Below are 22,640 nucleotides of genomic sequence, written 5' to 3'. Positions count from 1 at the left end.
TTTGTTGTTGTTTATTTTGTAAAATTTATTTATTTATGTATATGAATGCTCTCTTTGCATGTATGCCTGCAGGCCAGAAGAGGGCACCAGATCCCATTACAGACAGTTGTGAGCCACCATGTGGGTGATGGGAATTGAACTCAGGACCTCTGGAAGAGCCGCCAGTGCTCTTAACCTCTGAGCCACCTCTCCAGCCCTGTTGTATTTTAATTCAGTGCTGGGGATCAAACCCAGGGCTTCTCTTCTTGCACACTAGGCAAGCAGTCTACTGACTAAGCTAAATACCCAGTTCTGTCTGTCTATCTCTCTATCTGTCTGTCTGTCTTTCTCTCTGTTTGTCTGTCTCTCTGTCTGTATCTATCTATCTATCTATCTATCTATCTATCTATCTATCTATCTATCTATATCTATCCATCCATCCATCCATCTTTGCCTGAGGCAGGGCCTTTGTGTATAGCTGAGGCTGGCTTCGAACTCATTATAGCCCATGCACTTCTTGAACTCATGATTCTCTTGCCTCCGTCTCCCCAGTCTCAAGATTGTAGGCATGCACCACCATGCCCAGCCTTCTAGGCTCTTTGAATAGAAGCTGGGGACTCTGGAGCAGGTCTCAGCTGGAGAGGGATCCTGGATGGCCACCCATCCTTCTGCTTGAGTCTTCTTGCAATTCTTTCCCACACAAGGAGCTCTAGAACTCAGCAGCCCACCACAGCCTACAGACTTGGCAGGGTGGGTAGAAGACTCCTTCCTGCTTTGGGGCAAGAGGAAGGGTCCCAGCAGAGACTCTGGGGGCATCTCTAGGGACAACAGTGGTGGATGTGGGATGCAGTGAGTTCAGTCCTTTTCCTACTCACTGTGTCGTGACTCACCTTCCTGTCAGATCAAATCCCCTTGGAGGGCAAATGCCCAAGAGCTGCCCCAGACAGAAATCATTCTCATGGGGTAGGGGTAAAGGTCCTGGTGGAGACGGGGTGGTGTGGAGCAAATGAGACCCCAGAGACATGGACTGGACCTAGATGGACCAAACTCCCCATCGTGGAAAGGGAGACAAGCATTGCTGGGGTCAGCAAGAGGGCCTGGACCCTGCTAGTGAAGAGGTAGTGAAAGGAGCATTCTCCATACAGCCACGCTCAGGAAATCACCAGAGCGCTGCATGTGAGAAAGGCACGGGGACCCTGGGCTAGCCAACCCTGGTGTGGCAGAGGGAATGGGACTTCAGGGTGGACGTAAAGACAGGGGGACAGCGGAACTTTCCCTTCCACTAAGTCTGCTGGCTGTGGGCCCTGAGGCAGTCACTTGGGTTTTCCTATAAAAAGCCAGTTGAAAGGGCCTCTGGCTCTCACACCAGATGGAACAGCCAGACAGTCCTGCAGCGCCCCCTGCTGGAGGAGGTAACAGGGGTGTTGGGTAGCGGGGCTCTCCTGGAGGCCACAGGACAGACCCAATGGGTGACTAAGAGTCCCGAGATACTCCCATGCCAAAGACTGCCCCATGGTCGTTTCAGAACAGCATTCCGGACAGCCAAGTGACTCAGTTCAGAAATTAAGCCTGGGAAGACAGCTCAGTGGCACAGTGCTCACCTAGGATGAATGAGGCTCCGGATCTGAGCTTCAGTGGGAGTAGGACGTGTGGGTGTGCTCCAGGGTGAACGAGCCCATGGGAACTAATTCGGGGTATGCTGGCTGGCTCAAAGGCCATCCTCAACTACTCAATGGATTTGGGTCCAGCCTGAGCTACATGAGTCCCTGTCTCAAGAACAAAACAAAAAGTCAAGGGTCTTCAGAGCTGTGGGAAAATTCACTCCTGTTGTTCGAGCCCCAGACTGTCTGACTTTGTGATGTCAGTCTTAGAAAATGAACAAGATGGGTCCAGAAAATCATTCTCCAGTCAACTTGCAATCAAACGAGCAAAAAACCATATAAAGACTTGGGAAGAGCTAGGAGTGAGGGTCCATGCCTTTAGTCCCAGTACTTAGGAGGCAGAGATAGGCAGATCCCTGAATTCTAAGTCAACCTGGCCTACAGATTAAGTTCCAGGACAGCCAGGGCTACACAAAGAAACCCTGTCTCAAAGCACCCCCTTAAAAAAATGCTTGGGAAGAAATGGGAGACCCTTGACAAGTGACCGTCCCCCAAAGCTAATGAAGCTAAGTGATTGTATGACAGACTGACACATGGTCACCCGGAAGCCAGGACCCCAAGGAAGGACTTTATGACTCCAAAGTGGATTCCCATCAGTCCAGATGTTTCAGCAGGAGTGTGGGCGGGTGGGTAGGGGGTGGGAGGGAGGGGGGAGGACAAACAAACTGTTAGGGGGAGGCCTTCTTCTCCTCTAAAAACCATTTGAGAGTTTATCAACAAGAAAATGCTTCAAGGAAGGTATGGCGGCTCACATGGTGACCTAGGCAACTGTGGCAGGAGAATCGCTCTAAGTTCAGGTCATCCTGGGCTCCATAGTGAGGTCTGGTTCCAATGGCCCCCACAAAAATCCTTAAAAGTTCACAAAGAAGCAAGAACAGATCATTTTGGGAGTTTGTTTTGTTTGTTTTGTTTTTGCTATACAACCCAGGCTGGCCTCAAACTCATGATCCTCCTGCTTCAGCTTCTCAAGTACTGGGGTACAGGTGTGTGTCAACATGCCAAGCTGAGAGGAGATATGTGATGGCATTTATCATTTATATTTCAAGATTACACTTAACAAAATGATCGCTGATTAATTTTTCAATTTATTTTTATTTTATTTTATTTTATTTTTTGAGACAGGGTCTCACATAGCTCACAATGACTTCAAACTCCCTGTGTAGCCAAGGATGACCTTGAACTCTCGATACTTCTGTCTCCACCTCTCCAGTCCTGAGATTACAGGTGTGCACTGTGTCATCACTCCTGTCTATCCGTCTACAAAAAATGTTAAAAGTTGTGACCCAATGCATTTTCTCCTTATTTTGAAATCTTATTTTAATTCTTTTGTGTGTAATTGTGTGTGATGTGCAGTTGTGTGTATATTCGTGTACATGTGTGAGACACACTGAGTCATCTCCTCAGTCTCACATTTTTTTACTTATTTTTAGACAGGGTCTGGATATGCTACCCAGTGGCTCTCCACTTCCTGGACTCAAAAAATCCTTCTCCTTCTGCCTCCTATGAAGTTGAGACCACCGGTGTTTCCCATGGCACCTAGTGTCTAATGTGTTTTATTAGGGAAACATGGTCCCAGGTCCTGAGTCTGTCAAGCCCAGGACTAGAGAGTTAGAGACAGAGCAAAGCATCCCTGAGACACCTTTGCTCTGCATCACAGAACACCTGGCTCGTGCTGGGTGGACCAGGAGCTTGCTGGTTTGAGTCTTAACATTGCTCTGGACCAGCTTTGGGGCTTTGGGCATAGCAGTTAACTGCCCTATGCTTCCCGTTCCACAGTAGGCTAAGTGGTTATGGTACTTCAGTGTTTGAAAACAGATGTTAGCCAGCATGTGAGTACAAATGGGGTCGTCTTTTCATTAACACCCCATTTCTGGTGGCTCAAAGTCGCCACCGGTGCTGATCTCTACCTGCCTCAACAGCACCTCTCCAGCCATTTTGGGGGAAGGTTGTTTCTGGTTTCACCAGTGCTCAGGGACAGGTGAGAGCATTTACTTTCTCTGGTCTCCCTGGGAATGGGAGCACCTGACATTTGGAAGAAGGGTCCTGTAGCTGACCCAGCCCCTGATGTGGTTGTCTGCTGTGGGATGCCCTTCTGTACACTGTGAATATGTGTTGCTCTTGTTGCTAATAATAAAGCTGATTGGCTGATAGCCAGGTGGGAAGCGTAGGCAGGACAACCAAACTAAGGAAGGGAAGAGAGCTGCTGAGTCAGGCAGCCGCCAGCTAGTCGCTAAGGAAGCAAGACATACAAAAAATGAGGTAACAAGCCACGAATCATGTGGCAAAGCATAGATAAGAAATATGGGCTAAGTTAAATGTAAGAGCTAGCTAGTAATAAACTGGAACCATTGGCCAAGCATTTATAATTAATATAAGCCTCTGAGTGATTATTTGGAAGTGGCTGTGGGACGGGGTGGGACAGAAAAAAGCCTCTCTTACAATTGCCGTTGCTGTCTATGAAGACAACTGCTTGTCCCTGATCCTGGCACTCCCTTGTAGGGTTTCAAAGGTTTCCCACCGGAGAGGAAGGAAACCAGTATTCCATTTGGCTCAGTATCAAAGGCAACTTTAGCTTTCTTTCCAGAGACTCCATGTAGGGGATGGACTAGTCTGAGCTGAGACAGACACTATCCATTCCTCTTGGGGTTCCCTCTTCCCTAGTTGCCTGCACTTGCACCCCCTGTACCCTAAGCAGGGAACAGAGCCCCATGTATCCACCCTGCCCTGCACACATCTGTGTGTGCACACTGGAGACTGATGCTCAGTGTGCCCACTGTGGCAGAGCACATGCAGGCTGCTCCCAGATTCCTAGCCTTTTCTCTCATCTCAGCATTGTGTGTGTGTCTCAGAAGCAGACCTGGTGGCTGAGAACATGCATGCATCTGCTCTCACAGGGTGTAGCCAGAAGCCCCCTCCCCCATCCCCAAAGGCCTAGAGCGGCAGCCTAGCAGATACCAGCACACCAAAGCTACATCAAGACTAGAAATCATCTCTCAGTTCAAGTCGCGCTACAATGACATGCTTGTGACATCCTTGGGGACATTTTGCTTTTTCAGAGCTTGATGGCGTTGAGCATGGTGGCTGAGGGATAAGGGTGACAACTCCCATTGTCCTCTTTCCAGAGGTGGTTGAAGGCTCCTGTCTGAGTGCCCTGCTCTCCTGACAGGTGAGAGAGGAAGGGGGGAAAGCTGAGCATTTATTCTGCACCAACTGTGTGCCTGGCCTCCATCAGCTCTTTAGCTTGCATCACTCAGACCGTAGCAATGAAGGTAGGTGCGGCTCAGCACAAAGCACCTACTTAGGAGAGAGGTCAACTCAGCCTGAATGGGAAGCAGCAAAGGGCCCCGGCTAATGTGTTTACCCAAGGCCTGCAGCAGGTGGGCGGTCCATCTGCTGGGTTCTCCCTTCTGAGCCCCAGGACGGGGCGGGGGGGGGGGGGGGGGGGGAGGCAGTGCCAACAAGAGGGGCCCAGCAGGGGTCAGGGAGTGGGGGAGACTTTCCAACCCCATTAGCTCAGCCACTCTGCCTCTGTTCCTGTGCTGGAGAGACCTTCCTCCAAGGCTCAGGGGTTGACGTTACCTGTATACAGGCGCGCGCGCGCGCACACACACACACACACACACACACACACACCAGTTTCTATCACCCTGGGCTGATGATGGCAAAGCGAGACCCATAGACTCACTGTGGTGCTGGTGCAAGGAGACATTCAGAATCAATCAGGGTGTCGGAGACCAAAGGGATTGCTTCTCCCTGACTGGGTTAGGCCTGAGGACACCCACTCTGCTTTAAGACACTGGGAACCTCTCTTTCTCATCTAGGCACCCCCCATTGCTCAGCCCAAAACATGGGCTCCCTCAGCCCAGGAAAGGCCCTGAGTCTCTGCTGATAGCTTCCTTTTCAGACTCCAACTTTACCACTGGACGCCAAAGAGGCCACCAATTTAGGGAGCGGGAGGCAGGCCAGGTTCACATGAATATGTGCATCTGTCCATCCATCCATCATCCCATTCATCCATTCAACTAACATTAGTGTTTTCCCTGTATGTGCCAGGTGGGAAGCCCCTTACAAAGGGGTACCCCAGCAGCTGTTATGATGTGTGGGCCAGCAGAGCCCTGTCCTTTCCCCCAGAAAATGGAAACTGGAATGAAGCTAGCCTATAGGGTGGCTAATTTTTTTTTTCTTCTTTCTACCTGGAATCACCCAAAGGGGGAGCCTTTTCCTCTCCCCAGATTGCAAAGTTGGTGAAATTTTGATGGATACAACCGCAAAGGTCTCAACAGCAGCGGGGGAACACGTCTTTAATCCCAGCACTCAGGACGCAGAGGCAGATGGCTCTCTGAGTTCAAGGCCAGCCTGGTCTACAAGAGCAAGTTTCAGGACAGCCAAGGCTACACAGGGAAACCCTGTCTTAAAAAATCAGAACAAAACAGTTGCAAAGGTCTCTTTGCAAGTGGCCCTGAGGCCCCTGGGATATCTAGCCTGGTCCCCTTTCTCTACAACTCTGTCCCTACGGACTTCAACACAAGTTCTACTACTGTGCCCTTGGGCGGTGACTTTAAGGTACAAGACATGTGGGCGTCGTGGATGACTTGCCGGACTGTGGCTCTGAAAGTCTTGCTGATGAAGCAATAGAGGCCAAAGTTGACAGCTGTGTTGAGCATGGCCACCATGTTGGCTATGTCCAAGGCCAGATGGACCCTCCAGTCCCGGTGGACGGGGGCCACATACAGGTGGTACAGCATGACACAGATGCGCGGTGCCCAAAGGATAGCGAAGAGGGAGGTGACACCCAGGAGGATGGCTGTGCTCTTGCTCACCCAGGGCTGCGGCCCTCGCTGGCTCTTCTTCCGCAGCCGGAGGACAATGGCTGAATTGGTGACCAGGAAAACGTTGCAGGGGATGAAGTAGACGACGAGGCAGTGAACCCACTTGAGAAGTTTGTCCATAGTGCTGGGGGGGTCTGCGTCCCTCCACACATCCAGCCACCAGTAGAACGGGATGCCGGTCAGCAGGGCCGTGCTAAAGACAGCGGCAATGGCGCGGTGGGACCTGCCTGGGGACGAGGTGGCCCGATGGCGCAGGGGGCGGCACAGGGCGTTGTAGCGGTCCACTGTGAGCAAGACCGCAATCCAGACTGAGGCGTGATTGGCAGCAAACTCCAGGATGTTAGCCGTGCGTACCACAGCCTGGGGCACCTTTCGGGCCAGGACGGCTCCCTGCAGGAGGAAGCCCACGAACACGATGACCACTTGCGTGACGATATCTGAGGCTGTGAGTGCCAGGAGGTAGTGGTAGGAGGGCTTCCTGGTCCTGGCAGCGAGGCGGGCCAGGGCCACTGTAGTCAGGACATTGACTGATGGAGCCCCGGGTCATGGAAGGGAGAAGTCAGAAGCATTAGAAGGGGTGTTAGTAGTGGGCTTCTCAAGATGTTTGCATGGCCCCTCCCACCTGGCATGGCCCCTCCCACCTGTGTGCTCTGTTTCTAGTTCCCTCTTTTTTTTTTTTTTAAATTATTTAATATGTATAGTGTTCTGTCTGCATGTATACCTTCAGGACAGAAGAGGGTGCCAGATGTTGTTACAGATGGTTGTGAGCCACCATGCCATTGCTGGGAATTGAACTCAGGACCTCTGGAAGAGTAGCCAGTGCCCTTAACTGCTGAGCCATCTCTTCCGCCCTTCAGGCCCTCTTTACCTCTTCCTGCAGTACTGGAAGCTGAACTCAGGGCCAGACATGTGCTATACTATCGCAGTACATCCTTAGTCCAGTAGCCTTTTTTTACTTTGTATTTTGAGACAGAGTCTAAGTTGCCCAGGCTGGCTTGAAACTCACATGGTATTCTGGTAGGCCCTGCCTGTACTTCCTGTTTCTGCCTTCGCAGATCCAGCTGGCCTCAGACTTCCTGTAGGGTTGAGGATGACTTCGAACCTCTGATCCTTTTGCCTGTATCTCCCAAGCACTGAGATTACAACTGTGTACCATTACACCCAGTTTATGTGGTGCTGGGCTCAAACCCAGGGCTTTGTGCACACCACCAAAGCCCTCTAGCTTGTTGGAAGTCTAGTTTGAGTGGCAGCTCACTTGCCTAGCACACCAAAGGTCCTGGGTTCTGTCCCCAGTAAGCACAGAACCAAGCCAAATGAAAACCAAGCAGACTCTGTCAAGATGGGTGATCTAGTCAGCCTTGCCCCATCGCACCCCAGGCCATGGGCCATGTTGGTAACAGATGGGCTCATCTAGGTGGGCACTGACATGTTGGCATTCCAGCCTACGTCTTTCTCAGGATTGCTATGTCCTTCAGAGCAGAGGGGTAGCCTGGGAGCTAGGTGTAGGTTTATTCACTAGACTTAGGGAGTACACCCTGAATAAGGCCACTGGCCTTTCCTACATCAACACGCTGCCCCCTCCTCTGGCTCCAATCTGCACAGTAGGTTACACAGGGATTGAGACAGCGCTGCACTGATCCTCTCTGACTTAGCCATCTTGAGAGAATCTGGACTGGATGAAGGAGGGCCTGAGGTCCCAGACCCTAGCTCTCCACTCACCAGGCAGACCCAGGCTCAGCAGGACACTGTAATAGATGACAGGGATGATACCAGCCACGCATGGTGATCTCTCTGGAATCTCCGGCCAGTGGCCATCCACATCATCCTGTCTTGGGTTACTCCCATTGAGTGTAGGCAGCAGAGTCACTTGTGGTTGCCCAGCTAGGAAGGATGGAAAGGCAGAGTGACAGCAGTTACTTTTTTTTTTTTAAGATAGAGGCTTGATTGACAGCAGTCCCTGTCTGGCCCTATTCAGTACTGCTCTGTGCAGAGCCCTGGGGCAGCTCCAGTCAAATGTGGCCCCTGTCGCCCGTGGCACTCTCACCTCCTCCACCCCATCTGCTCTCTTATCAATCCGAAGAGCCCTTGGCAGGGCCTACCTCCCCTGCATCATCGTCCCTGTCACTAAGGAAACTGGCTGCCCTGTGGTAGCTGTGGACACCTGGGGTCTGGAATGGGACCAGAGTGGCTGCACCTTTAATAAGGATGCTGCGTGACTGACCGGCGGCTCCCGGCAGCTGCTCAGTTCCATTCACCAGCCAGCCCCTCTCAGGAAAGACTAACTGGGATTCCTTCCTTCATACGCCAAGAGTGTCCCTCTTCACAGGTTACCACTACTGATGCTCAAATGACTCAGCTTGTCCCATGGGGAAACTGAGTCTGAGAGTAAGGTGGCACAGTTGTCTAGGGGCTAGTATGGAATGACAGTCCCTACACACATCTGCTTTGGCCTCTGGTCATCTCAAGTACACTTTAAGTCTTTTTAGAATTTAACTTACAGCGTTTTCTTTCCTCCCCCCTCCCAGTTCCACCATCTCCCCCACCCCACCCCCACCACATGTCCTGCACTTGCCCTTTATCTTACTACTCCTTTCCCCATTGGAAAATATTTTACCTGTCTCTGGTCCTGCAAGCCCCATAGTTTTGGGTCCTGGGCCCCAGGTCACCAGCAGCTTTTCCTTGAGCTCCCCACAGCACCTTGTGGCATCACAGGCTGTGACCCTCACTCTGGCTCTCTGAGGGAGGGTTATTTGCCTCCACACTCCTCCCTGTAGCTCTTAGTCTGTTGGTGGAGAGAGTGGGAGAGTGGGGGTGGGGAAGGAGACGAGGAAGAAGTGGGAGAGAGGGAAGGAAGCGCGAGGGTCCCAGCCATGGAGTCTCCAGCGGATCGATCCAGTGGGAACACAGTGACTTCTCCTATGGTATAGCACTGGCAGAGAAAGTCCGCTGGGTAGGGGGCTTTGGGACAGAAAGGCTGTGGATCAGGATCTGCTTAAAGAGGTATGTCTGGGCTTGGAGGGAAAGAGAAGAGAGGTGAAAAGGCAGGAAGGTGGGCCCAGCTCTGGAGAGCTGCCCTGTGCTCAAGGGCCTGTGGCAAACTGGCCCGACTCAGTGGGGGCAGCCACACCCTGGAGTTGAGGCTCCTGGGGAAAGTTGAAGGATACAAGGGGCTGATTCTATGGGTATCCACATGATGCTTCTAGAAAGGAGGACATTTGTGTGCCGGAACTGGGGGATTAGCACCAAGCCTTAGAGGAAGGCAGGCAGGGTTTAGATCCCCAGAGAGGTCCCAGGGATTAGGTTCAAAAGGTTCTTACCTGTAGACACCACAGTGGGTGGGTAGGATGAGGTCCAGGCTACCTGAAGGAGCAGGGATGTTGGGACAAAGGCCAGCAGGAAGCCATGTGCTGTGCTGCTCCCAGGAGAAGGCTGACCGGACTGCTAGCAGTGTGGAGCGCACAGGACCCTGTGCTCTAGCAAGCTGGCTTTTTTTTTTTTTTTTTTTTCTCCTGGACGTGGCGCAGCCAAGCAGCTCTCAGGAACACCATTCTATGGTAAATAAACACCAGCCGGTGCCAGCAACGCTCCAAAGAAGCTGGAATCTGTGGCCGGCAGCTCCCTGCACCTGGGTGAAGAGTAACCAGGTTGGCCTACCATGTGCATCAGGACACAGACTCCTGGGGGACTGCCTGGGGTGCAGAACTGAGATCTATTCTCTGGAGTCACTTTTCATGACTGTCGTAGTCACTGCTCTGTTGCTGTGAGAAGACACCACGACCAAGGCAACTCTTATAAAATAAAGCATTTAACTGGGGCTTGCTTACCGTTTTAGAGGGTTAGTTCATGGTCATCATGGTGGCAGCAGACAGGCATGGTGGTGGAGTAGCCGCTGAGAGTTTTACATCCTGATCCACAGGCAACAGGCAGAGAGTGGGAGATTGGGCCTGGCCTGGGCTTTGGAAACCTCAAAGTCTACCCCTAGTGACATACCTCCTACAACAAGGCCACACCTCCTAATCCATCCCAAACAGTTCCATTCACTGGGGACCAAACTTGCAAACATATGAGCCTATGGGGGCCATTCTCATGCAAGATACCACAGTGGTAGTGGCTTAGTTTCTGGAAATGTACCAGAAAGTGTGGCAGGGAATGATAGGAATTTTCTGGCTCCCTAAGGTAGAGCCCCTGTCTGGGGCTGGAGCCAACCCACCTGACCCCAAGGCTCACTGTCATACTCACAGCAGAAGTCTGTGCCTCCCTCTGGTGGCCACACAGGGATCCTGCAAGCTTCCACCAAGCCTCCTTGGCAGCAGGGAGACTGGGGCAGGTGCTGTCTGCTCAGGACAGGTCCCCAGATGCGGTGTTGGGAATTCAGCTCAGAAAAAGCACGTGCTGGGGCTGGAGAGGTGGTGGCCCAGAGGTTAAAAGCATTGACTGCTCTTCGAGAGGTCCTGAGTTCAATTCCCAGCAACCATATGGTGGCTCACAACCGTCTACAATAAGATCTGGTGCCCTCTTCTGGTGTGCAGGCATATATGCAGACAGAACACTATATACATAATAAATAAAATACATCTAAAAAAAATTCAAGCGCCACAGACAGGTCCTGAAGACTTCCACCTCCCTGCACATGAGTCAGGAGTGACTTAGAGGCAGACCCTGCTTCAAGATGCTGGAAAGGCCAACCATGTCTGAGGAGCAAGGAATGCTACCTACGCCATTTCTACTTTTTAATTTTTTTTTGAGGGATGTAAACTTTATAGGGAAGCTTAAGTGTTCTTCAGACAGAGTCCAGTACTCTCCATTACAGCTCTTCAATGACCTATACAGATAACCAGAGCCTTTGGATCAGGGGTGAGGCAAAGGCAGGGCAGAGGAGAGATGCTCCATCTGCTAAGGACACCTCTTCATCTGTATCTTCAGCTAGCTTAGCTCTTCCAGCCTGACCTTGACCCTTGGGTCCCTCCCTGTGGAAGGGACTTGCTATACATATATATATATATATATATATATATATATATATATATATATATATATATATATATGTATAAAACTACAGCCTATTTGGTCTTGCAGAGGACCCAAGTTCAATTCCCAGCACCTGTGTCTGGTGGCTCTCAAACTTCAACACCCTCTTCTGGCCTCCAAGCACACAGAGAGAGAGAGAGAGAGGGGAGAGAGAGAGAGAGAGAGAGAGAGAGAGAGAGAGAGAGAGAGAGAGAGAGAGAGAAATAATTAAAAATTTAAAAATGGCCTTGGAACTGGAGAGATGGCTCAGCAGTTAAGAATACTAGCTACCCTTCCAGAAGACAGGGTTTCAGTTCCCAGCGCTCATAAACTCTAGCTCCAGGGGATCTGATGCCCTCTTCTGGCCTCTGTGAGTACTGCACGCACATGGTGCACAGACATACATGCAGGCAAAGCACCCATGGATATAAAATAGTAATAAAATATTTTTAAAAATTGCCTTTGAATCCTCATGGTGAAGGTGTGGCTTTCTAGACAGAAAGTGCTGTAATTCAGGGACATGTGGGTCTCAGGACCCTTCACACCCCATAGAAGATGTCATGCCTGTCGATAGCACTGAGTTCCACACAAGAGCTGGGGTCTGCAGGCTCCACAGCCAGGGGGACAGCGCTCTCAACACTGTCACAGGGGATGGCAGTACTTGACAGGACCTAGGTGGTGGGAGGGATGGGGCCACCAAGTCATCACCAGGCACAGAGCCTGTTCGGAGGTAAATGGCCTCTTCCTGGGGAGGGAGATTCCTTCCTACACTGTGTCTGTGTCAGTGGCCAGGGTGGGCCAGCAGAGGAAGCGACTGTGCCCTCTAGGCAGGTAGCTATGACCTAGCTGGGTAAGGGGAAAAGTGTTACCAACCAACAGCAACACCTCAGTCTCATGGTCCTCAACAGCTTCAGCCACCACCCATCCATCCAGAGCTACCTGGTGGGAGCACCACGTGGGTCACACACCTCTTGCCCCTCCACGGCTCATCCTTATGGCAGCCCCATTAGCTAACTGCCTACCGGCACTAACACACGAGGAGACCAAGGATCAGAGAAGGTAAGCACGTTGGTGGGGGTCACAGGTGTGGAAGCTGGATTCAAATACAGGTTCATTCTTCCTTCTGTCTCCCCCAGGCTGTTCTTTTTTTTTTTTTGGTTTTTCGAGACAGGGTTTCTCTGTGTAGCTTTGCGCCTTTCCTGGGACTCACTTGGTAGCCCAGGCTGGCCTCGAACTCACAGAGATCCGCCTGGCTCTGCCTCCCAAGTGCTGGGATTAAAGGCGTGCGCCACCACCGCCCGGCATCCAGGCTGTTCTATTTACTCCCTCACACAATGTGCTAGGGAAGAGCGGCCACTGTCAGCTGAGGCTCCAGGGAAGAGAGGTCTGTGGACCGGAGGGGCTGACTCTGTTGGATCTTTGGAGGACATTCCAGTCAGGTGAAGGACATGATCAAGGGTGCTGAACAGGAAAGAAGCTGTGACACTCTGATCTGTCCATAGCGTGGTAGTGACTTTAGGGAAAGATCCTCTACCCTTTGGAGATGGGTCTCTCATAGCCCAGGCTGGCCCTAAGCTCCCTAGGTAGCAGAGGCTGACCTTGAATTCCCAACTGCTTTGACCTCACCTAGCCTTTCTTTTGTTTATCTTTAGTGAGCCTACTAGGGGTGTTAGCCTGGGACCCAAACTCATAAGAGTTTCTCTTCCCCAGTGAACTGAGTCATTCGTGAGTGAACAGGAGATATTACGGGTGTGAGGACGCTGCTAGGTAGGGGCAGGCTGGGTCTCGGGTCCACCCTTCCTCTATGTTCCCTCAAGCTCAGTGTCAGAGAGATCTTCACCTTTGTGGTTTCTAAAACAAAACCTCCCTGTCCATGACTGTAGAAGTTTCTGGTTGCTTCTAGACCCTCTTGAGATACCTTGCTATCCACTAAGAAGATTGTGTTCCCAGAAAAGCTATCCTGAGCTTTCGGACACGTATGCCCTGGCTGTGCCAGCTCTGGCTGAGCATAGACAAGTCCCTTAGATGATGCACATGTACCCTGTGCAGGAAGTCACACTCTGCTGGCTCCTCTCTGGGGACTGTTCTTGCTTGTGAGATCTTCAGACTTGTGCTCAAGGAATGACGGAGCTTCAGGAGCTTCAGGTGGTGGTAGAGTGAAGGATGAGGAATAAAATATGGTGGAGTCCGTCTGTCACCTGAGCACTCTGCTGTACATGTCCTGTTCCAGACATGTATGAATACACAGCACGTACATGCACACATGCTTGCACACACTGTGGCAATGGAAGCTTTGCCCGGGAAGTCAGTTTCTAATTCATTAGAAGAGAGGCAGGGATGAGGCGAATTAGAATCATGGGAAGGGCCTGTCAGAGGTGGGGGGTGGGGAGTCTTCTGGGTAGCCTGAGACATCCTGGCTCCTCACACTTGAAATGCCAATCACCTCTTTCTAGTGGGTAGATCATTGCCTGAGGTGTCTGTAACCATCTATTGGTTTGCTTAGGAAACATGACATCCAGGCCCACCACTGGGAACACTGGGCAAGTAGGCCAGACATCTAGAGGGACTGGTGAGGAGGGACTGAGGAGGAGGGACTGAGGAGGAGGGACTGAGGAGGAGGGACTGAGGAGGAGGGACTGGTGAGGAGGGACTGAGGAGGAGGGACTGGTGAGGAGGGACTGGTGAGGAGGGACTGAGGAGGAGGGACTGAGGAAGAGGGACTGAGGAGGAGGGACTGAGGAGGAGAGACTGGTGAGGAGGGACTGGTGAGGAGGGACTGGTGAGGAGGGACTGGTGAGGAGGGACTGGTGAGGAGGGGCTGAGGAGGAGGGACTGAGGAGGAGGGACTGAGGAGGAGGCACTGGTGAGGAGGGACTGAGGAAGAGGCACTGGTGAGGAGGGACTGAGGAAGAGGGACTGAGGAGGAGGGACTGGTGAGGAGGCACTGGTGAGGAGGGACTGGTGAGGAGGGACTGAGGAAGAGGCACTGGTGAGGAGGGACTGAGGAAGAGGGACTGAGGAGGAGGGACTGGTGAGGAGGCACTGGTGAGGAGGGACTGAGGAAGAGGCACTGGTGAGGAGGGACTGAGGAAGAGGGACTGAGGAGGAGGGACTGGTGAGGAGGGACTGATGAGGAGGGACTGAGGAGGAGGGACTGGTGAGGAGGGACTGGTGAGGAGGGACTGGTGAGGAGGGACTGAGGAAGAGGCACTGGTGAGGAGGGACTGAGGAAGAGGGACTGAGGAGGAGGGACTGGTGAGGAGGGACTGATGAGGAGGGACTGAGGAGGAGGGACTGGTGAGGAGGGACTGAGGAGGAGAGACTGGTGAGGAGGGACTGGTGAGGAGGGACTGGTGAGGAGGGACTGGTGAGGAGGGGCTGAGGAGGAGGGACTGGTGAGGAGGGACTGGTGAGAAGGAACTGAGGAGGAGGGACTGGTGAGGAGAGACTGGTGAGGAGGGACTGAGGAGGAGGGACTGAGGAGGAGGGACTGAGGAGGAAGGACTGGTGAGGAGGGACTGAGGAGGAGGGACTGAGGAGGAGGGACTGGTGAGGGTCCCCGTGGAAGGGAGGTGAGAAGCATTACCACTGAATAACAGTCACTCTTGTTGATGGGCATTGTGCGTGGAAATGAGGCTGCCTCCAAGGCTGGACTGCCCTGTTGCACACAGGCTCAGACAGCTTCAGTGGAGCCTAGGTGTGGTACAGTCTACAGGAAAGGTAGGCAGGTAGCCAGTGGGAGATGGATGGTCCATCTGGACAAGGGAGACCAGGCATGAGAGAGCCGGGAGGCGGTTCCGCTAAGCTGGGCAGCTCTGATTTTGCCAACCCGGACAAGGTTGGTGCCAGACCCAGTTCTTGCTTTCTCTGTGGCTCCAGGAGGAGGTGAAGCTGTTGGGTCTCTCTGCACCAGAAAGGGACAGAACTCAGTGCAGAAGCTGGTCCCGGGGATCCAGAAAGAAAAGGCAAGAAGTTCCAACACATCCCCAGAGCAGGATCTGGCCTCCGAGAAACTCAGATTTCCCGGGATCCACTGACTTCCGTATGTCAACTTCAAGGGAGTGTCTCTCACAAGGAACTGGGGCAAATCCTGTTGATTCTATGCAAAGGTGAGGTCTCAACAGCACACACACGCACACACACAAATGAAAACACACATGCATGTACATACACACTACACACTTTTGTACACACACACTCAGACATGAAAACACACATGCGTATACACATTCACCACACACTTTTGTACACACAAAACACTCACACACAAATGAAAACACACATGCATGTACACACATCACACACTTTTGCACACACACACACACACACACACCATCCACACAGACGTGCACACACAAACACAGGACTTTAGACACCCCCCCCCCATCTCCATTGCCTTTGTTCTCAGAACATTTCTTTGTACTGTCTAAGACCGAAATCTAGCTCCCTGCCTTAGTTTCCCTATACATGGACTACCGTGCCAGGTTTGCTGCACAGTTTCTTGGAACTTTGGGAAGCAGGTCGGGGGTGGGGGTGGTGTCACACCCCTTCTAGGGAGGGGAATTCTTGAGACATGGGGCCATGCATAGGGTGAACTGAAGACTTGGGCCACCTGGGTAGGGAAACAGGCTGTGTCTGGGTAGGAACAGAGCAAGGGCCACATGTCCCTGGTAGGAGATGGTCAGTCCCTGTGCAGATTTCCGAAAGGCTCATGACCTTTTCCGGAGCGTGACAGGAACTCTCTTCTAACAGCATGAGAACAATCCCCATTACCCCATGCCCCCATTCAAGGTCCTTATCCTCTCCTCTGGAGCACCGGCCCACCCTAAAATGAGAGTGGGGGAGGGGCGGAACCTGAGCCAGCTTTCCTAGCCTCTTCCAGTCTCTCCCTTTGCAGCCTGCTCACCAGGACACTGCCAAGTATGCTCTGTGCCAGGATGGAGGCTGGGCCTGGGGGCTGGGGCCTGGGGCTGGTGGCTGCCAGGGGTCCCGAAGCCCTTTGCTTGCCCTTCAGAGAGCTTAAAACTTCCCCAGAGAGGAACAGCGAGCCTTGCTGGGTTGTCCAGAGAGGTGGGGGAGGAGGGTGTCCGGATCTCTTCCCCTTGGGGGCCCAGGCCCGCACAATAGCCCCTGGGGCTGCCACACTCTGGCTTAAGTAGTTGCCTAGGCAACAGCAGGGGCCGGCTTCAACCAATCCATGGCAGAGACTGGTAGGGGGAGGGAGGCAGGGCAGGAAAGGGGTGCTGTCCCCTTGCTGGATCCTATATAAGGAGGAGCGATGGGATTCGAGTGCCCTGGACTTGACTGTCCCTGCAGTGGACTTGGGGGCAGAGCACAAAGATGCTTAGGAAAGGCCACTGCAAGCCTGGGTCCTGGGGCAGCTTCTGGGCTACCCTGGCCCTGGTGGGACTGGTCACTCGTGCAGGTGAGTAGGCCGAGGCGGGATTAGGTGCCTGGTAAGGAAAAAGGTAAGGGGTGGGGACAAGAACTTCTTCTAGGAGCTACATAGGGCAGCCAGGAGGTGGCGTGGTCCAGCCAGCCACAGAGAACACTGGGAGACCCGACATCTCCAAGGACAGGTCTTCAGAAGGGAGAGGGGACAGACTGCCTCCAGGAAAAGAGGGGCTGGGCAGCAGGCAGGGGTCTTAATAACAAAAAGGCCACTATTATTATCTCAGGCAGCTGGGTCCAGGCAGAGGCCGCACGGGGATGTCATCAGCATTCAGGTCCTTCAGAGTGACAGCTGGGGAGGCAGGGCTGGGAAATTCACCAGCAGCTGCTCCCTTTCTTCCTGGGTCTCCCTCTCCCACACACAGATGCTCACTCCTGTGAGCCTTCCTTTCAACAATCCACACATAAGCCGCATGTCCACCGTGTGTGTGTGTGTGTGTGTGTGTGTGTGTGTGTGTGTGTGCATGTGTGTGTGTGTGCATGTGTGTGTGCCCACATGCACTGGAGCAGTCTGCCAGTGCCCTTCTGCAGTTCTCAAACTGTTAGACACCCCCTTTTCTCACTTGGCAAGGCTCCCTGCACACTCTGGCTGGGGGCTATCTTTTCTATAACGCAGTTTGTGTCCCCATCTGACCCCATGGCCTCCCTGGGAACACAAGAGACAGGCCTCCCTGGAAGGGGGACACCAGCTTCAACACTCAGTTACCCAGAGAGTCCTGTTCCTTCACCGGTTGGTGTACGGTACTTCCTTAGGTCCCTTATCTGTCTCACAGACCGGGAACCCAGCAGAACAGAGCTGGGGCTGTGCTTCCTAGTTGGGTGTGGTGGTGTGTCCCTGTAATCCCAGCACATGGGTAGGGGGAGGATCAAGAGTTCAAGGCAAACCCCAGCTAGTAATGAATTCAGGGCTAGCCTGAGCTACAAGAGATCCTATCTTAAAAAACTAAAAAGTAAACAAAAGAGGGGGTGGGAAAGGAAAGAAGGGAGGGAAGGAGGGAGGGAGGGAGGGAAGGAAAGAGGGAGGGAGGGAGAGAGAGAGAAAATCCATGCCTGCTGTCTCAGCTTTGATCTCACTTTGGTCTCCCCAGCCCTGTCCCTGACCCCAGCCCCACAAGCCCATTCCCACCAAGGGTCTTTTGTGGTTTCTCCCTTTGTCTCTGTGCACGCTTTCCCAGGCTGGCTTCAGAGCGCTCACTTGTGCATTTATTTATTTTTTAAATTTTTTTAATTGAGAGAGAGGGAGAGAGAGAGAGTGTGTGTGCACGTGCGTGCGTGCGTGTGCGTGTGTGTGTGTGTGTGTGTGTGTGTGTGTGTGTGTGTGTGTGCGCTCGTGTGGAAGCCTGAGGTCAAGGTACGGTTCCTCAGGTACCCTCTGTCCATCTCCCTTGTATTTTGAGATGGGCCCCTTACAGACCTGGAGCTCACTGATTAGGGTGAGCTGGCTGAGCAGAGAGCCTCAGGGGTCCACCTGTCTCCGCCTCCACAGTGTTGGGATTACAAGCATGTGCCACCACACCCAGCTTGTATACCTGGCTTCTGGGGATAGAATTCAGGTCCTCAAGCTTAGATGTTCTCTCTAGGAACCCTCCCCTCTTTAGTCACATTTTATTTGTTTTACCTTGTGTGTGTGGTGGGGTGTGTGTGCTCACGTGCCACTGCACACAGGCGGAGGTCAAAAGAAAGCTTTCAGGAATCCGTTCTCTCCGTACACTATGTGTGTCCCAGTACCAAATTCATGTTGTCAGCAGGTACCTTGACTGGCTGAGCCATCTGGTGTCCCCCACTTTTATACTGAGTCTTGTTAAGCAGTGGCACTTGATCTGATCCTTTCTATGTAGCTCAGGCTGGCCTTGAACTTGGGGCGATTCTTCCATCTCACTCTTTCATTTGTATACTTGTTGCACATCTATTCTGGTCCTTTGAGTTTTCCTGAGTGTGAGAACTGTGTTTGGCTCATTCACTGCCACCCAGCAGCTGCATGACAAGTACTCACTACACAAGAGTGTGCCACTTCTGACAAGTTTTTGAGGAGGTAAGAGAGGTGAGGACCCAGAGTTTTCTTCATCCTCCCCTGGAGGTCTAGTATCATGGACACAACAGCTGTTCCATGACTCCTTCCCAACCAGAGCCCACCTTGCTTCTAAGGACTCACTCCTGAGTCTGCATGGGGCCACTATGCCCAAGCAGGATGGACTCTTGGACACTCATGCACTTCGTGTGTGCACACAGCCCCCTCCCTATGCTGGCACCTATGTCACTGGTTGGTCCCTTTGCAGCCTTAGTTGGAGGCCCCAGGCCGGGTGCCTTCTCAGGCTATTTTATGTCCCTCCTGCTGCAGCTCAGAGAGCCGACGTGGGTGGGGAGGCGGCAGGCACCTCCATCAACCACTCCCAGATGCTGCTCCAGCGACTGCAGGACCTGCTGCGGCAGGGCAACGCCAGTGATGTCGTCCTGCGAGTCCAGGCTGTGGGCACCGATGAGGTCCGAGCCTTCCACACCCACCGCTTGCTGCTGGAGCTGCACAGTGAGCTTTTCCGGGAGCTGCTGAGCAACCAGAGCGAGGTGCTACTGCAGGAGCCCCGGGACTGCGCGGCTGTCTTTGACAAGTTCATCAGGTATGTAGGGGAAGGGCACCGTGCTGCACCCTGTCCACAGTCCCCCGGCTTCTCCACCTCCAGGGTCACAGAGGTCTGGCCTTAGAGGTTATTATGCCTACTTTCAAAAGCCATAGCGTGACACACAACACACACCTCCATTATCCCTGCTTCCTCTGCCCTCCTTGCTGTGGCCTGTGTACCACTTCCTGCCCTTGGTATTCCTTTCTGAGTCTACCCAGGCCAAGAGAACTTATAGAAATGATAGATTCTTGGATTTCTTTCTTTCTTTCTTTCTTTAAGATTTATTTATTTATCATATATAGTGTTCCTCCTGCATGTATGCTTGGATGCCAGAAGAGGTACCAGATCTCATTATAGATGGTGTGAGCCACCATGTGGTTGCTGGGAATTGAATGCAGGACCTCTGGAAGAGCAGCCAGTGCTCTTAACTTCTGAGCCTCCTCTCCAGCCAGAGATCAGCCATTTCTTAAACCTGCACATGGCTTTGGAACCACAGGGCTAAGGAGTAGAAAGGTTATCCAGGTCTGTGTCACCTCTCTGTTTCCTGTACAGGGAAAGACTTGGAAAATAGTCTAAGGAGGTAACCCTATTCTGATGCCTTTGACATGGTGACTGTAGGATTCCAGACATTACTTCCAAGTTCCGGACAACAGGAAGAGGGATAAAACAGAAGGGTTTCCCGTAGAGCCTAGTGGGGTGCTGTGTGCCAGTGGGACTACCAGGAAGAATGAGGGGAGGAGTGGCGGGGGTGGGAGTGGGGGTGGGGTCACTGTAAGAGAGCCAGAGACAGTAAAACAACTAACAAGGAAGGGGAAACCGGACAACAAGAAAGGCCCCACTGCAAAGAAAAGGAGATCTGGTGATAAAAAGTAGCCTGGGTTGGCTGTGTACTCTACAGCAAGACTTTTCACTGCCTCTCACCGTGACAACATTCCTGAGGGGGGCTCTCCCCCTTCCCTAGATATGTTTAAGATTCATCTAAGTGAAAGGACTTGCCTTGTCTAGTGGCATGGAGGAGGTCAGATGGGCATCTAAATCCAGACTGTGAACTCCGAGGTTATCAACAGCCCCTTCTCATAAGCTTATAGTTAGATATCTAGGAGATGCTCAGTAAATCCATGTGATTTCCACAGCACCAGAAGCTAAAAGATATTTGAACAAGCTGTGAGGGAACTTAAGAGGGAAAGACAGGAAGCCTCAGGGCACGTTCATCCTGTTTGTTCCTGGTTACAAAAAAGGCCGTGTTCTGGGAAAGCCAGCTAGGGGTGGAGTGGGTGGCCTTGTCCGGACCCAGCGCTGCCAATCTTCCTATCCTTATTTTTATGTTTTATATTATTATTATTATTATTATTATTATTATTATTATTATTATTATTATGTTTTTCGAGACAGGGTTTCTCTGTGTAGCCCTGACTGTCCTGAAACTCACTCTGTAGACCAGGCTGGCCTCGAACTCAGAGGTTCCCCCTGCCTCTCCCTCTAGTGCTGGAATTAAAGGCATGTGCCACCACCTCCTGGCCTCTATTTTTATTTCTAAATCGTATTATTAACTTGTACGTCTGTGTGAGTGTATGCCATGTGTAAATGGGTGCCCTCCTCCAGCCAGAAGAGGGCTGGATACTGGGGACCCAATTCTAGTCCCCTGGACAAGTGCTCTTAACTGCTGAGCCGTCTCAACGGGCCCCTTCTCCACTCTCTTTTTTTTTTTTTTTTTTTTTCCTTCTCCACTCTCTTATAGGTACTTGTACTGCGGTGAGCTGACAGTCCTGCTGGCCCAGGCTATCCCGCTGCACAGGCTGGCCACCAAATACCGGGTGGCATCCCTGCAGCGAGGTGTGGCTGACTACATGCGTGCGCATCTGGCTGGAGGCGTAGGCCCAGCTGTGGGCTGGTACCACTATGCAGTGAGCACCGGGGATGAGGCTCTGCGTGAGAGCTGCCTGCAGTTCCTGGCTTGGAACCTTTCCGCCGTGGCCGGGAGCGCGGAGTGGAGCGCCGTGAGCCCGGAGTTGCTGGCGCAGCTCCTGCAGCGCTCGGATCTGGTGCTGCAGGATGAGCTGGAGCTGTTCCACGCGTTGGAGGCCTGGCTGGGTCGTGCGCGGCCGCCCCCCACGGTGGCCGAGAAAGCGCTGCGCGCCATCCGCTACCCCATGATCCCGCCCGCACAGCTGTTCCAGCTGCAGGCGCGCTCGGCCGCGCTGGCGCGCCACGGCCCAGCGGTGGCAGACCTCCTGCTGCAAGCTTACCAGTTCCACGCCGCCTCGCCGCTGCACTATGCCAAGTTCTTTCACGTGAACAGCAGCGCCTTTCTGCCGCGCAACTACCTCGCGCCTGCCTGGGGCGCCCCATGGGTCATCAACAACCCGGCTCGCGACGACCGCAGCACTAGCTTCCAGACGCAGCTGGGTCCGAGCGGCCACGACGCGGGTCGCCGGATCACCTGGAACGTGCTCTTCTCCCCGCGCTGGCTGCCCGTTAGCCTGCGGCCCGTCTACGCGGACGCTGCGGGCACTGCGCTGCCTGCCGCGCGCCCCGAGGACGGAAGGCCACGGCTGGTGGTCACGCCCGCTAGTAGCAGTGGGGATGCGGCGGGTGTGAGCTTCCAGAAGACCGTGCTGGTGGGTGCGCGCCATCAGGGCCGCCTCCTGGTCCGCCACGCCTACAGCTTCCATCAGAGCAGCGAGGAGGCTGGCGACTTCCTGGCTCACGCAGACCTGCAGAGGCGCAACTCAGAGTACCTGGTGGAGAACGCACTGCATCTCCATCTCATTGTCAAGCCCGTGTACCACACTCTCATCAGGACTCCCAGTTAGCCTGTGGACCGAGAAATAAAGGCCTGGCCTGGATGGCGCTCCAGGGTCTGGGGAGGGGTAGGCTGGAGGTGGAAGTGACTGTGGATGACCAGGTACAGCTGGTTGGGGCTGGGGTGGAAGGCAGGTGAATGTGGTAGACAAGATGGATGTGGTTTCAGGAACGCCTTTCCCAGCTGATTGGAAAGGAGTGCTCTTGGTACAGAATAAACCGATGCTCAGAGAGGCCAGGGCCTGAAGCAACTCCGGGGTCTCAAAAGTCTGGGGTTCACATGCCCTCCACTG

The 22,640-nt window shown here is 53.0% G+C and overlaps 2 protein-coding genes across 2 annotated transcripts; one reads left to right on the top strand and one right to left on the bottom strand.

The window, feature by feature from the left end:
* Nucleotides 1–6,136: 6,136 nt before the first annotated feature.
* Nucleotides 6,137–9,156, bottom strand: Gpr142 (G protein-coupled receptor 142). The gene is made up of 3 exons (XM_059269809.1): nt 9,084–9,156; nt 8,189–8,350; nt 6,137–6,996 (listed from the first exon to the last, which is right to left on the bottom strand). Exons 1-3 carry the CDS (start codon nt 9,106–9,108, stop codon nt 6,137–6,139), a joined length of 1,047 nt encoding a protein of 348 aa, XP_059125792.1. The 5' UTR covers nt 9,109–9,156.
* Nucleotides 9,157–16,816: 7,660 nt separating this feature from the next.
* Nucleotides 16,817–22,358, top strand: Btbd17 (BTB domain containing 17). Its single transcript, XM_059269808.1, has 3 exons — nt 16,817–16,901; nt 19,266–19,542; nt 21,284–22,358. The coding sequence occupies exons 1-3, from the start codon at nt 16,817–16,819 to the stop codon at nt 22,356–22,358; spliced, it is 1,437 nt and encodes a 478-aa protein (XP_059125791.1).
* The last annotated feature ends 282 nt before the right edge of the window (nt 22,359–22,640 follow it).

The sequence above is a fragment of the Peromyscus eremicus genome, chromosome 8a, assembly GCF_949786415.1.
Source record: "Peromyscus eremicus chromosome 8a, PerEre_H2_v1, whole genome shotgun sequence".
In the NCBI taxonomy this organism is placed as follows: Eukaryota; Metazoa; Chordata; class Mammalia; order Rodentia; family Cricetidae; genus Peromyscus; species Peromyscus eremicus.
Note: the sequence above shows the minus strand (reverse complement) of the source record. Positions and strands in the feature narration are given on the sequence as shown.

What these genes read in the sequence shown, in the direction of transcription:
- Btbd17 (XM_059269808.1), top strand. Translation starts at nt 16,817, where the DNA reads ATGCTTAGGAAAGGCCACTGCAAGCCTGGGTCCTGGGGCAGCTTCTGG. An exon ending in GGGACTGGTCACTCGTGCAG is followed by an intron (nt 16,902 to 19,265) that starts GTGAGTAGGCCG and finishes CTCCTGCTGCAG; the next exon opens with CTCAGAGAGCCGACGTGGGT. An exon ending in GTCTTTGACAAGTTCATCAG is followed by an intron (nt 19,543 to 21,283) that starts GTATGTAGGGGA and finishes ACTCTCTTATAG; the next exon opens with GTACTTGTACTGCGGTGAGC.
- Gpr142 (XM_059269809.1), bottom strand. Translation starts at nt 9,108, where the DNA reads ATGGGGCTTGCAGGACCAGAGACAG. An exon ending in GCTTGCAGGACCAGAGACAG is followed by an intron (nt 8,351 to 9,083) that starts GTAAAATATTTT and finishes CATCCTTCCTAG; the next exon opens with CTGGGCAACCACAAGTGACT. An exon ending in GCTGAGCCTGGGTCTGCCTG is followed by an intron (nt 6,997 to 8,188) that starts GTGAGTGGAGAG and finishes GGGCTCCATCAG; the next exon opens with TCAATGTCCTGACTACAGTG.